Below are 14734 nucleotides of genomic sequence, written 5' to 3' on the forward strand. Positions count from 1 at the left end.
CTCGATTTGATTAGTTTTTACAATTAAGTGTAGAGATATCAACTTCAAAAGAATACCAGTCCTTGAAACTTTAGATTCCACATAATAACGAAAACAAGAATTTGACATAGTCATAAAATCTAAACCAATAAATAAAGATAAAACATCTCACATTTTAATATCAATAGATCAAATCCAAAATATAAATAAAAATACAAGCCATTTGATCTAAATTAATGCATGTGTGAATCAAAATCCTCTCTTTTACCCCAAAAGTCATCTCTTTTCCCTTTTCTTTTTCAACATATAAATTCTAAAGTCTAAACCAAAATAATCTATTATATTTTCTTATCTATAGACGAAACGACATACACACTTTCTGAAACTCACACACACAAGTATAGGGTCTCGAGTTTCAACCTGGATAAATGTGTCCAATCTACTAATATCGACATTGCTAGTTAAATCAATCTCTTTTTTGTGAATAAATATCTTTATCAACTGCAAAGACTAATCACTTAATTGCAATGAATGACACTCAGAATCTTTAGATAAACCGACAAGATATCTTATCATTTGATCTAAGTGCACCGACAAGATATCTTATCATTTGATCTAAGTGCTTTTAGTTAATAATAAAGACTCTATGCATAAACCAAAATAATCTTAATAAAAAATCTAAAACTTAATTATAATAATAAATTAAAATCTATAATAATGAAAATGAAAATAGTAATAAAAAATGACAAAGCGTATAAAATAATCTTAACCCTAGATCTTCTTCATTCTCCACCAAACTCCTTTCTTCTCATTACTCAACAAACCACCATCTTCACACTTTCCTTTTTCATTCGTAGATCTCACAATTCACACACAACAAAAAAAAAAACCCTAATTTTTTTTCCATCAAATTTTCCACTTTTTCGCTTCAATTTCACACAAAAACCCTAATTTTTAATTTATTTATTACTATTACTACTAAATTCTGAATTTTGAATTCTAAATTGTGAATTTTGATTTTGTTGTTATTGAGTTTTCATGGCAATGCCAATGGGAAATGCAGTAACACCGGAAATTAAGCATTTTCCGGCGGTGGTTACCGCCGGTGAGATGCAGTACAGACCACCACCACAGCAACAGCAGCAACATCAACAACAATGGTTTGTTGATGAGAGAGATGGGTTTATGAATTGGATTCGTAGCGAATTCGCGGCTGCTAATGCTATTATTGATTGTTTGTGTCAGCATTTAGGTGTTATTGGGGAGAGTGGTGAGTATGATCATGTTGTTGGTGCAATTCAGCAGAGGAGGGTTAATTGGAATCAAGTGTTGCTTATGCAGCAGTATTTTTCCGTTAACGAGGTTGCGTACGCGTTGCAGCAGGTGGCGTGGAGGCGGCAGCAGAGGTTTGTGAAGCCGGTTGTTAAGGAGTTTAGGAAGGGTAGGCAATGGCAGAGGTTTGAGGGTGGGAATGGTAAGGAAGGGAGTAATTCTAGTGTAGAAAATCATCGTCGTGGTGAAGGGAATTTTGTGGTTAAAGGGTCTCAAGTAGTTGATAAGAGTGAAGAAGTTAAATCTGGTGGCAAAGTTGGATATAAGGATGATAAGAATTTAGACACTGCTGAGGAGAAGAAAGGTAAATGATGGGTTTTGTTCGATTATTTGAGTCGTGGTTTTAAATTGCGGTTGCGATTGTAGATATAGTCATAGGAGACTGTTAAACCACAATGTTAGGGTCACACAGTTGTTGTTGTAGATCACTATATGAAACTATGATATGCATTATACCGAGTATTTTCAAATAGCGGCGCTATAGTATAGCAGAGTTTGAACAAATCGCCGTTATTCCGCGATATGCGATTTAGTGAAAGTGTTGTCAAATAGCGGCTATAGGCTGTGAAATTGCGGAATTCTAGCAAACAAATATTTTTTGTGATCCGCAATTGATAAAACTGATTATACTACACCATGGTTAATCTTGGATCTCTAGATGATATAGTTATTTGTAGCTTTATGCAAAATTTATTTTTCATATGATCTGGATTTTTCGTGTTGCAGTTTTAATGGTTTTAAATTGCAATTCGGAGACCATTGTAGGCCACTTGACTGCAATTAAAATCATGATGTGCATTATACTACATTACTGTGAATATTGTTTATCTGTATATACACGACTTCCGACCTTTTGGCCTGCTAAAAATAGTAACATTTCAGAGTTTAAATTTTTGTATGCATTATATTTGCTTGAAGCCATATTGAATTTTTCATCTACTGGTTGTTTGAGCAGATGCTATAAAAAATCATCAATCTGATGGCCTTTTGAAGAGCTCTGGAAATTCTCAAGGATCTCTGTCAAGCACAGAATGTGCATCAAATTCTGGAGGTTTTCTTCCTGTTGACTATGATTTGAATAATGATATATATTGAATAATAGAAAGCACCAGACTTTGCTAAGTGTATTTATGAAATTTGGGAATAGAGTAAATGTTAGAATATAAGATAATGTTAATCAAGTTTTTAACAGTAAGTAATGTTTCAGACTCTCTTTCAAAAAAAAAAAAAACAGCAAGTAATGTTCGGACTTCGGACTCTGTCCCTCATCTTTCTGTGTTTGTCACAGGCATGCTGTGTACCCAAAATTGACATCCTAATCTTTTTAAATATCTATCTTTAGTTACTTACTCATTTACTCCCTTGCTTGCTAGCTTTCATACACCATGTGCTTATAGGAAGAGAGTCACCTTATAGGATACATGTAGTTTGCTGTGAAGACTGGTTTGATATTTGTTTTCCATCATACTGATACTCTTGTACAATGTGTTTTCAGAAAATGATTCACATTCTATGCAAAATCAACAACAGAACGTGAGTGGTTCCACCACAGGAAAAACTTTTGTTAGCAATGAGATGTTTGATGGGAAGATGGTAGGATCTTTTAAATATAGTTTGTTTTTCCTCATTTCTTTTTGTCATTTTTGCTCGATGTGTAATACCTTCTTTTTCTTATATCTTTTATATTTTATTTTATGGGGCATCTGTTTTTAATCTTCAGGTTAATGTTGTTGAAGGACTGAGGTTGTACGAAGATTTATTTAATAGTACTGAAGTTTCAAAACTTGGTTCATTGGTCAATGATTTAAGGGTTGCTGGAAGAAAAGGACAATTTCAAGGTAAGTGAATTGTGTTGTACGTCTTCATATTGAAAGAATCCATCGCTAATTTATTTTTCATTCTTTGTTTTGGTTCTTTTTTATAGATTTTTGTCTGATTGTTATGCAATGGTCAATGTGTGTGGCAAACACTTGATAGGCTCTCCGCACATATTTTTAATGTTGGTCATCTCATTGAATAATGATTGTATATATGTATTATTTTAGTAGTCTTTTGTTAAAGTAGTTGAGTAGTTATCAAAAGGAGGTCATTTTGGCTTATTCAAAAAAAGTTATCAAAGGGAGGTCTATGGCATTACCTTTGATGCTAACTATCATCTTTAAAATGGTAGCTCGACATTTGTGTATGCCAAGCAGGGCCGGCCCATAGCCCGTCGAGGCTGGGCTATAACACCGTGCCTCAATTTTTTTGGGGCCCAATTTTTTTTTTTTTTCAATATACAAGGCCATAAAAAATGAGTTATATATGTTCAGTGTCGGAGTGAAATCATAGGATGCGTGGTGGTCAGTGGTATTAATTTTTATTTGTAGCTTCTTGACATGAGTTCAAGTACCGGCAGGCACCTTTTTTATAATAAATTTAGTCTTTTGTTTTTTTTTTTTTTTTTATATATTTTCCCATATAGGCCTGTCGTCGTTTGTGCTAAAAAATTTATTTATTTTCAACATTTAACCCATTCCAAACCCTTTGTTTTTGTACCCCAATTTTTTTTAGACCATCATTTTTTTTGTGCTTTTTTTTTGGGGCCAATATCTTAAATTATAACGGGGTCTCTAAATTGTTTAAGACGGCCCTGATGCCAAGTCAAATATTTATTGTACTATGTATTTTCTCGCTCTTGCAGTAAACTTTAAGTATTATGTCTTTGGCTAAATTGCACTTTTCACCCCCTAAGTTTCAAAATGTTGCAATTTTCTCGCTCTGCTAGTTACTTTGCTAATATCTTTAATGAACAGGGAGTCCGACATATGTGGTTAACAAAAGGCCCATAAGAGGACATGGAAGAGAGATGATTCAGTTGGGTGTTCCAATTGCTGACGTGGACAATGTGACAGCGTCGTTCAAAGGCAGGTTTTCTATCTCACATACACAGTTTGTAGCCACATTCCCTACTTCTATAATAATGACCAATGAAGTTTCACTAAATGAATCTGACAGATAAGAATGTGGAATCTATGCCTTCCTTGTTTCAAGATATCATTGAGCGCATGGCTGCCTCACAAGTCATGTCTGTTAAGCCTGATGCTTGCATCGTCGATTTCTATAATGAGGTAGCTTCTTGTATGTTTTTTTTTTTTTTTGGAAGGGGGTGAGTACATGGGAAATTTGGTTAGATATCAAATTTGTAAACGTAACACGGTATCCATATTACAATTATCTATAGGGTGACCATTCAACGCCAAACATTTGGCCGTCTTCATTTGGAAGGCCTGTTTATACGCTTTTCCTGACTGAATGTGACATGACTTTTGGGAGAACATTTGTCTCAGAGCACTTTGGGGATTATAAAAGCAATGTCAAGCTTTCTCTTGGACCTGGGTAATATTTGTTAACCTTATTTGTTTGGTATGCTAGTTGTTATTTTGTTGTTGTTACTATTGGATAAATGATATTTTGAAGCAAAATTTGACTACAATTTTGATGGTTAATGCTATTCAAATGTGGTTAACTGCGTTCAGTGAACAGTTAATAAATGTGACAAGATGTCGCAACTCATTAACTGCTCACATCACACTGAATGTAATTAACCATGACTTTCTGGTGTTCAACGATATAAGTTAATCATCCAAATCGTGTTCAAATATACAATTTAAAATTGTGGTTGATGATGTTTAAAATCATGGTCAATTGTATTCAGTTGATGGTTAATTAGTTGCTACACCTTATTATATTAATTAATCATCCACTAAACGTAATTGACACCATATTTAAACTTCGTTAACCAACCAAATTGTTGTCGTTTTTTTTTTGTCAAACTTGCGTGTCAAACCACTAAGCGTAACTAACACCATATTTAAACTTTGTTAACCAACCAAATTGTTGTCAATTTTTTTTTGTTAAACTTGCGTGTCAAAGTAACACAACCCATTACTATGATTATTTGTAATTAGGATCATAGAAGACAATTAATTATGGTATTTCATTGCAGAAATGTCTATACTCTAGAACTTAGTTGAGTCCCTAGTATTAGGTAGGGTAAATTGTTTTCTTTGGTAGCCTCATCTTTAAATGTACTTGGTCAAAGCCAAATGTATTACTTTCTAAGTAGGTTTTACGATAATTGAAAAATATATTAGTTGAAGTTTTTAGTTGATAACTATATCACTTGATGTTCCATGCACCATGAAGAGACCTTGTGTTTCATCATCCATGAATTCTAGGTTTTTGTTTGACAGTCAAAAAAAGTTCTATTTTGATGTTTTTATTTACAATTTTTGTGGATAGTATTTATTTCATAACGATGAAATCTGTTTTCTACTATGTTACTGTGCTTATAATTTGGCTTAGTAACTTGAAAGGCGTGCTTTTAGTCAATTGTATTCAAGGAGTTTTTGCTGCCGTGAATCATGATGCATGATATGGGGACTGACACTATTTAATATTGCCGCATAGTTTTTCGATCGTTACTCGATACTAGGAATTCTAATAAGCTTAGAAGTTTCATACCATTATGTTCGTGGAGGTTAATGGTTGAGTTAAATACATTGCTTATGGTAATTAGAGGCAGATAGATAGCTTATGCTGTATAATACTGCTTATTTTTCCCTTTTTTCAGATTCAATAATTCAATACCCGATTATTATGGCCTATTATTATTATTTACTCTGTTGCAACTGTAGGTCCCTTCTAGTGATGCAAGGGAAATCAGCTGATTTTGCGAAACATGCTATTCCTTCTATTCACAAACAACGCATTCTTGTTACTTTTGCAAAGTCTCAACCAAAAAAGTCTCTGCCAAGTGATGCTCAAGGTCTTGCTCCGTCAGCAACTTCACATCGGTCACCCGCATCAAACAGATCTCCGAATCATATTAGTCATCGTCCGTTAGCTCCCAAGCATTATTCTGCTGTTCAAGTAACCGGGGTGCTGCCGGCTCCATCCCTACATGTTGCTCCTAATAGCATGCAGCCATTGTTTGTCCCAGCGCCAGTTGCAACTCCCATACAATTTGCTACACCTGTGCCAATCCCGCCTGGCTCTACAGGATGGACTGTGGCTCCTCCAAGGCATCCTCCTCCTCGAGTCGTTGTTCCCGGCACAGGAGTCTTCCTTCCGCCTGGCTCTGCTAACTCATCTCAGCACTCGCAAGGTACCTTAACTGAAGTGAACTTGGGTGTTGGAATTCCAACCTCTACGATAAAGGAAAATGGGAAATCTAATCATAGCAATACTAATGGTTCACCAAAAGGTAAAATGAATGGAAATATTGAAAGACAAGAATGCAATGGTAATGCAGGTGCAACTGAAGTTGAACAGGCTATAGAGGAAAAAGGTGAAAGCAATGCAGAAACTGTTGCAAGCCAATGAGAGATTAGAGAGAGATGGAAAGCTTATCAAAGGAAAGAGATAGATTAAGAACTTAATCTGAGTTTGAAGCAAAATGTAAAGAGCGGCAACGGTGGATATAACATTATACTGCAAAGGAGAGAACAAGGGAAGGATGTATAACATTTTGGTTCTCTTCAAAATCCTTCCTTTGTTAGTTCCATTCCTTCTTTTTGTTGTCTTAATATATTAACTTCTATAGTAAGAGAAAACTCAATTCTTAATTCATACTTAGAGATTTTTCCCTCGTTAAATTCTTTTGCGCATTTTGCTATTGATTTTTATCGTGGTAATGTTCGCTTCAACCAATTTTTAAAAATATTATTAACCAAGTAAATCACAAAATTGGTCTCTAAACTTGTAAGGGTCAATCATTTTTAGTCCTTGAAATTTACGAAGTCACGTCAATAAATTTTAGCTCTATGTGAAGACTACTTTTGATTAAGTCCAAAATGGAAGCTAGAGTGAGTTTGTAGCTGGAACATGTCTACTGAAAAGAAGGATTTTTCTATGCTACTCCATTAGTTTTCCCTAAAATTAGTTCTATGCCATTTGCAAATGGAGATCCACCCACTCATCATTTTTCTCTCAAATTGGGATTTTTAGATTCACCATCATTATGGATTTGGTTGATATGAATGAGGTAGAGGATTAGTAGTTAGGTTGGGATGAGGAAATATATTAGGGGTTTCAATTGGTATGAGGAAGAAGATTAAGGATGTTGTTGGTATGATGAAGATTAGAGATTTTGGATCATGAAGAAGACATATTTTGCATAAGGAAGAATAATACCCCAAAAATTCAAGCATTCAATGTGATTCATATGATGCGTCCAAGCGCCACAAAAATTCTAGCCTGGCGTAGAATAAACCGTAAATCTATGTTGATTTGATCTATTTCCATTATTGTGAGACCCTACTCTATATTTCGCGAATAACTTTTATTTTCAATTTGAACAATTACTATTGCAAGCCATTAGTACATTTGGTGTATTTGAGTAAAAAAAAAGCGTGTGTATATATAGTGGCCGTATTAAAAAAAAGCGTGTATAAATATAGTGGCCGTATTTAAATTGAGAATACCATATTATCCAATAAAAAATTGTAATTTAGTGTCAATGACAAATTTAAAATATGTTTGAGAAACACACTTCTTTTTATAGCTACGGACCACGTTTGAGATTTTGAAAATTTAAAGCAGCTCTGAAATATCTAAATTTTAATGATCTATTATTATGTTTCTATAAATACTATTTTAAAGCATTATTACAATGATTAAACCTTTTTAAAAGTTCATCAAGGAACATTGCGATCATACTTTATTTGAGAGATTAGTCTTTACAATTGTGCGTAAAAATACCAGTAAAAAAAAAGAACATTGAATAGTTATTAAAAGATTGACACGATTTATAAAAAAAATTATGATCCAATTAAGAAAATGAGATGTTTTTTAAAATAAAATACATTTTATTAAGATTTTTTTATTCATTTTGGATTTCTTTTAGTATCATGCATTGAATTCCCTTTCAACTGTTTGCCTGAAAAATTTGTTTGGCACATGGCAAAGACTCTTTTCAATTATGGAATAATTGGTAGTAAAATGAAAATATGAATAAGACCACTTCTATAAAATAAGCAAATAAATGTATATTGAATTTTGATTTGATGTATATGATCATCTTAATATTTTTTTGGATTATTATGATTATCTTAATTAATTCATTACCAAAGTATACTCATATACTTTTTCACTAATATGTTTATAATAGATGAACATTTTTTCTACTAAATGTGTATATAGTAATTACTATATTTTTGCTCAAAAAAAAAAAAGTACTGTATTTGACAAACTAAATTTCATACCAGTAACGTTTACTTGTTTCTTGAAAGGCATTCATTTTTGTTTTTCAGAATTAAGTACTTAGTACAAGTGGTGTCAGTGAAACTGAATGAGGTATTGACCATTTATTTATTTCCAATTTCAATTTTAAAAATAATTGAATTTCGAAAATAAGTTAAAAAGACGTGTCATGGTTAACATAAGTACTTTTTGGCCATTGCACCTAAATAAGTAAGTACTTTTGCATATAAATAGAAGCTCTTTTAAAATAGCAACATTAAAATAAGTTCATAAGTTTATGCAAACATTCCATGTGGAGAGTCAAGTTAAGGCATGTGGTTGAATTAATATCACAATTAAAGTACTATGCTTTTAAACTTCTTACAATCTCATTATTCAAGCATTAATCAAAACCTTTTAAAAGAGGGTGATGTTAGGTGCATTTAAAACTAAAGAAAATAAGTGGTTATGCGTAGTTAACAAGTTACCACAAATTAGAATTCAGATTCGCTGCACTTATTTAAATACCTAACTTATTTGGCGTACTCATGCTCATGCAATTAAATTATTAGTACTATTTACTACATTATCAAGTCAAATAAAAATAAGATACAAGTGATTTTTTGCTAAAAATAAAATAAAATTGAGAATGTGATTTTCCTATCTTAATTCAATAGTTCAAATATATTTTAAAATCATAATCCAATACATAAAATTATTGATTGAATACCACAATACTTTTTTGTCACAAAAATATATTTTAAAATCATAATCCAATACACTCCACTAAGTGTATTTTCTTTTTATTATCCACCAAGTGTATGTTAGGTTCCACTTTTAAAATAGACAAAATTGATTCTAAAAGTTTAGATTTAATTTTTACATATTTGAATATAAGTATAATTATTATTATTTTTTATCAATAAATGAAGAAATTTTACAGGAAAATAAATAGGTAAAACAAAATACAAAAGATATTTAACCTTCAAGAACAGAAGAAGTACAAGAAATACTTTAATCCATCAAAATAAAATAGTGAGCCATTCCATCTATCCGTCTAAAAGCCATTGTCAAGTTAAGCTTTTGATCAAATCCACCATCTCTTCAACCGAGTCTGTCTTCGACTCAAAGATAATTTGTTCCTCGCCTTCCAAATAAGCAAAAGACCTTTTTATCCCGTATCCGTGGCCGAAAATAGAACAAAAGCTTTGGTTCAAGAATTTTATTTGAAGTAATATTTTGAATCTTTTACCATTAGAATTGATCTATCCCAAAAAAAAAAAATATACATCATTTCATTGATTTTTACTCTATCTCTTTCACAAATGTATCTAAAAAATCAATTTTTATCACAACATAGTCAAACATTCATTCACTTAATCAATGTTTAACACACTCTCAATATGGTTGGGTCTTGTGGAAAGACTTGAAAGAGATGTTCGGATTTAATACGATCTAATACTCACATGCATAAAATTACGAGATAATCTATATAACATCTATAGACGAATTGACAAATACTATTCAAAACTCACATACAACATTGAGATCCATATTTCAAACTCGGCTGCAGTCGTAACTAACAATATCGACTTTCTCAGCTGAGTTAAACTAAAAATAAAATGAAGTAATTTTAACCCTCTATATATTTATACTCCAACAACCTCCTCTATTCTCATTACTCAACATCACACTCTCATCTTTCATGATCTCCTCAATCACACTCCCTTCCCCAAAACCCTAAATTTCTCATCAAATTTTGCACTTTTTCACATTAATTCCTTCCAATTTCACATTTCATTTCGTAGGATCCAACTAAAATGCATTGAATTTGATCATAACTAAAAAAAATATTAAGAAAAAAATAATAATTTTTTAAAAAATTTCTGTATTGGGTATGCTTTGTAGGTGTTTGTTGATTTGATTCAGTGAGTTTTCATGGCAATGCCAATGGGAAATGCAGTAATGCCAGAGATAAAGTATTTTCCGGCAGTGTTTACCAGTGGTGAGGTGCAGCAACAATGGTTTGTGGATGAGAGAGATGGGTTTATGAATTGGCTTCGTAGCGAATTTGCAGCTGCGAATGCCATTATTGATTGTTTGTGTCAGCATTTAGGTGTTGTTAGTGACAGTGGTGAGTATGATCATGTTATTGGTGCAATTCAGCAGAGGAGAATTAATTGGAATCAAGTGCTTCTTATGCAGCAGTACTATTCGGTTAACGAGGTGGTGTATGCGTTACAGCAGGTGGCGTGGCAGAGGCAGCAGAGGTTTGTGAAGCCGGTTGTTAAGGAGTTTAGGAAGGTTAGACAATGGCAAAGGTTTGAGGCTTCCAATGTTAAGGAAGGTAGTAATTCTAGTGTAGAAATGCATAGTAACAAAGCGAATTCAACGGTTAAAGAGACTCGAGTTGTTGACAAGATCGAAGAAATTAAATGTGAGGGCATGGATGGAACCAAAGATGATAAGATTTCAGACATTGCTGAGGACAAGAAAGGTAAATAACGGGTTGTTGGACTATTTGAGTCATAATTTTAAATTACGGTTGTGATAGCAGAGACGGTCAAAACTCATAATCTGCGAAACCACGATGTTAGTGTCACACAAATGCTGTTGTAAATCACAATTTAAAATCATGATATGCATTATTCCACAACAAGGTGGTGAAGCTTGGATCTTCAAGTTATATTGTTATTGCAGCATTATGCAATATTTTTACTTTATTTTCTGATGCATTCTCAATATGTGACACTGAGGAAGACGTGCCCTCAACCTAATGGCATTGAGCGCAACTTGCATTCAAAGTCTTGATATGATTGGACTTTGTGTTATGGTTTTAAATTATGGTTGTAGAGATTATTGTAGACCCCTTTGGCTAAAATGTTTCATCTTGCAAAATGAAATTTAAAATCATTATGCGCATTATGGAATACTTGATTTGTATCTACATGATTTCAGGGCTTTTGACCTGTTAAAATTAGCAAAATTTTAGAGTCTGAGTTTTTGAATGAATTCTGTATACTTGAGCCATCTTGAATTTTCATCTTGTGGTTGCTTGAACAGATAGTATAACAGATCATCAATCCGATGGCATTTTAAAGAGATCTGGCAATTCTCATGGATCTATTTCCAGCTCAGAATGTGAAGCTTTGTATTTGAATGAAGGAACTGCACCAAAGTCACAAGGTTTTCTTCCCGTTGACTATGATTTGAATGATGATTTATATTAAATTCTAGAAGCAACCAGACTATGCTATGCTAGATGATTTTTTAAAATCAATCTTTTGTTACTTACTCCTTACTTGCTTTCACACACATACAATGTCCAATGGTTAGAGTCGGCTTACAGATGTAGTTTTCTGTGAATATTGGTTTGATATTTGTTTTCCATCATGTTTATACTCTCGTGCAATCTGTTTTCAGAAAATGAATCACATTCTACGCAAAACGAAAATCAAAAGAAGAATAATGATTCTAAAATGGGAAAAACTTTTATAAGCAACGAGATTTTTGAAGGGAAGAAGGTAGGGTCCTTTAAATGATAGTTTGTTTTTCTTAATTTCTTGTCATTTTTTCTTAATGTATAATAACTTCTCATAAATGTTGTTCTTTTTGTTCCATCTTTTATACTCTATGTTCTGATGCATATTTTTTTTATCTTTAGGTGAATGTGGTTGATGGACTGAAGTTGTATGAAAATTTATTTGATAGTACTGAAGTTTCAGAACTAGTTTCATTGGTCAATGATCTGAGGGTTTCTGGAAGAAGAGGACAATTTCAAGGTCAGTGTATCGTGTCTTACATTTTAATGTTGCAAGAATCTACCCTGTTATCTTCCTTTTTATAAATTTCTTCCATTGATATATGTAATGACCATGTGTGGGAAAATACTTGATAGTTCATACTTTCCCTCTATTCCTACAATTTCTCTCTATTCCCGGCAATTGTTTCTTGCAAGAACCATTAGGGTATGTTAGGGAGTTGACATTCATTGAGCTAAAGAAACAACATGATAAATGATATTATGATGCTTCAGTCACACTTAATTCATTTTTTAAAATATTTTCATGTCAGATGTAGACATAGCCCTCCAAAACCCAACTCTCAAACATAGCCTTAGTGTTTTGTTCCATCTTGAGAGGAAGAGGAAATACACAGTAGCGATGATAGAATAGAGCTGTGCAGGAAACGCGGGACGCCTTCGTGAGTTTTGGACTATGTATTTCTGTTTGTACAAGGTGCAATAAAAGGCACATGCGTGAGTAAAGCTATTACAATATTTTGAATCCTTAGTTAAAATAAGTCTGGATCAAGAGATGTTTAAAATCGAAATGTGATATAGTACATGTTTTAGGTTAGTTTTCATTCTTAAAATGAGAAAAAGTTATCATAACCCTTTCTACCCAAAAAAGAGACTTATTTTATTTAACCTGCAGCACAAGTGCATTTTCTAGTACCAAGTACTTTTTTCTTTATGGTAACTGCTAATTACTAACATTTATATGAACAGGAAGTCAAACATATGTGGCCTCTAGAAGGCCTGTAGGAGGGCATGGAAGGGAGATGATTCAGTTGGGTGTTCCCATTTCTGATGCTCCACCAGATATGGACAATTTGACGGCATCGACCAAAGGTAAGTCTTGTATTACGCAGTTCATTATTGTTTCATTTTGCAGCCAATGACTATATTATTTGACTTTTCCTACCTCTATAATAATGATCAATGAAATTTTGCTAATTGAATCTGACAGAAAAGAATATAGAATCTATGCCATCCTTGCTTCAAGATATTATTGAGCGCATGACAGACTCGCAAGTGATGACTGTGAAGCCTGATGCTTGCATCGTAGATTTCTATAACGAGGTAGCTTCTTGTATGTCTTTTTGGGAAAGGGGTGAGTATTGAGAGTTCGGGATGATACTGAAATTGCTAATGTAACCCGGTATCCATATTACAATTATCTGTAGGGTGATTACTCAATGCCAAACAGTTGGCCATCTTGGTTTGGAAGGCCTGTTTATATGTTCTTCCTGACTGAATGTGACATAACTTTTGGGAGAACAATTATCTCACGCCACCACCCTGGGGATTATAGGGGCTCTCTCAAGCTTTCTCTCGTACCCGGGTAATATTCGTTAACTTTGTATGTTTTATATGCTACTCACTCCGTCCTATAATAATAATAATACTAATCACATTTGCAAAGAAAAGCCAAAGGTGTTACATTCTAGATAGGTTTTTTGATAATTGAATAGCAACTGTAGGTCTATTATAGTGATGCAAGGAAACGCAGCTGATTGTGCTAAACATGCTATTCCTTCTATTCATAAACAACGCATACTTATTACTTTCGCAAAGTCTCAGCCAAAACAGTCCCTGCCAATTGATGCTCAACGCCTTGCTTCGCCCGCAACATCACATTCGTCAGCCGGACCGATCAGAACTACAAATCATATCAGTCATCATCATCATCAGTTAGCTCCCAAGCATTATTCTTCTGTTGAAGTAACCGAGGTTCTGCCTGCTCCCTCCCTCTGCGCACCTCCAAACAGCACGCAGCCATTGTTTGTGCCGGTGCCAGTCGCATTTCCCATACAATGTTCTACACCTGTGCCGATTCAGCCTGGTTCTACAGGATGGGCCATCTCTCCTCCAAGGCACCCTCCTCCTCGAATCCTCGTTCCCGGTACAGGAGTATTCCTCCCTCCACCTCGCTCGGCTAATTCATCTCAGCACTTGCAAGGTATCGTAACTCCAACCGCACCAATAAAAGAAAATGGGAAATCAAATCATAACAGTACGAATGGTTCGCCAAAAGGTAAAATGGATGGAAATATGCAAAGGCAAGAATGCAGTGGAAATGCAGATGGAACTGAAGTTGAAAAAGTTATAGAGGAAGAAGGGAAAAATAATGGAGAAACTGTTTGAAGCCACTGAAAGATTATAGAGAAATAGAAGGCTTGTGAAAGAAAATGGATTGGTATGAACTTAAATTTGTGTTTATATTAAATGTAAACAGTGGCAACATTGGAGATAACATTATACTGCAAAGAAGAGAACAAGGGAAGGATGTAAAACATTTTGGTTCTCTTCAATTGCTCCATTCCTTCTTTTTGTTGTCTCATTATATTATATATTAACTTCTATAGCAAGGGAAAAACCATTCTTGATTCAGATTTAGATTTTTGCATTGTTGAT

At 33.7% G+C, this 14734-nt stretch overlaps 2 protein-coding genes across 2 annotated transcripts; both read left to right on the forward strand.

Annotated features, from left to right (window-relative positions):
* Positions 1-763: 763 nt before the first annotated feature.
* On the forward strand, positions 764-6950 carry LOC146953412 (RNA demethylase ALKBH10B-like). Its single transcript, XM_085709593.1, has 8 exons — positions 764-1615; positions 2267-2362; positions 2807-2904; positions 3032-3149; positions 4107-4217; positions 4309-4421; positions 4535-4689; positions 5991-6950. Exons 1-8 carry the CDS (start codon positions 1018-1020, stop codon positions 6676-6678), a joined length of 1977 nt encoding a protein of 658 aa, XP_085565719.1. The 5' UTR covers positions 764-1017; the 3' UTR covers positions 6679-6950.
* Positions 6951-9953: 3003 nt separating this feature from the next.
* Positions 9954-14716, forward strand: LOC146953413 (RNA demethylase ALKBH10B-like). The gene is made up of 8 exons (XM_085709607.1): positions 9954-11032; positions 11599-11721; positions 11959-12059; positions 12200-12317; positions 13046-13168; positions 13287-13399; positions 13504-13661; positions 13801-14716. The coding sequence occupies exons 1-8, from the start codon at positions 10474-10476 to the stop codon at positions 14462-14464; spliced, it is 1959 nt and encodes a 652-aa protein (XP_085565733.1). The 5' UTR covers positions 9954-10473; the 3' UTR covers positions 14465-14716.
* The last annotated feature ends 18 nt before the right edge of the window (positions 14717-14734 follow it).

This window comes from Medicago sativa, chromosome 1 (assembly GCF_051527215.1).
Source record: "Medicago sativa cultivar Bolivia chromosome 1, Bolivia_mono, whole genome shotgun sequence".
Taxonomy (NCBI): Eukaryota; Viridiplantae; Streptophyta; class Magnoliopsida; order Fabales; family Fabaceae; genus Medicago; species Medicago sativa.

Coding starts and splice junctions, on each gene's coding strand:
- LOC146953413 (XM_085709607.1), top strand. CDS start 10,474: ATGGCAATGCCAATGGGAAATGCAGTAATGCCAGAGATAAAGTATTTT. Junction 13,169..13,286: donor TTTGACGGCATCGACCAAAG/GTAAGTCTTGTA, acceptor TGAATCTGACAG/AAAAGAATATAGAATCTATG. Junction 13,662..13,800: donor AAGCTTTCTCTCGTACCCGG/GTAATATTCGTT, acceptor TAGCAACTGTAG/GTCTATTATAGTGATGCAAG.
- LOC146953412 (XM_085709593.1), top strand. CDS start 1,018: ATGGCAATGCCAATGGGAAATGCAGTAACACCGGAAATTAAGCATTTT. Junction 1,616..2,266: donor CACTGCTGAGGAGAAGAAAG/GTAAATGATGGG, acceptor TTGTTTGAGCAG/ATGCTATAAAAAATCATCAA. Junction 4,218..4,308: donor TGTGACAGCGTCGTTCAAAG/GCAGGTTTTCTA, acceptor TGAATCTGACAG/ATAAGAATGTGGAATCTATG.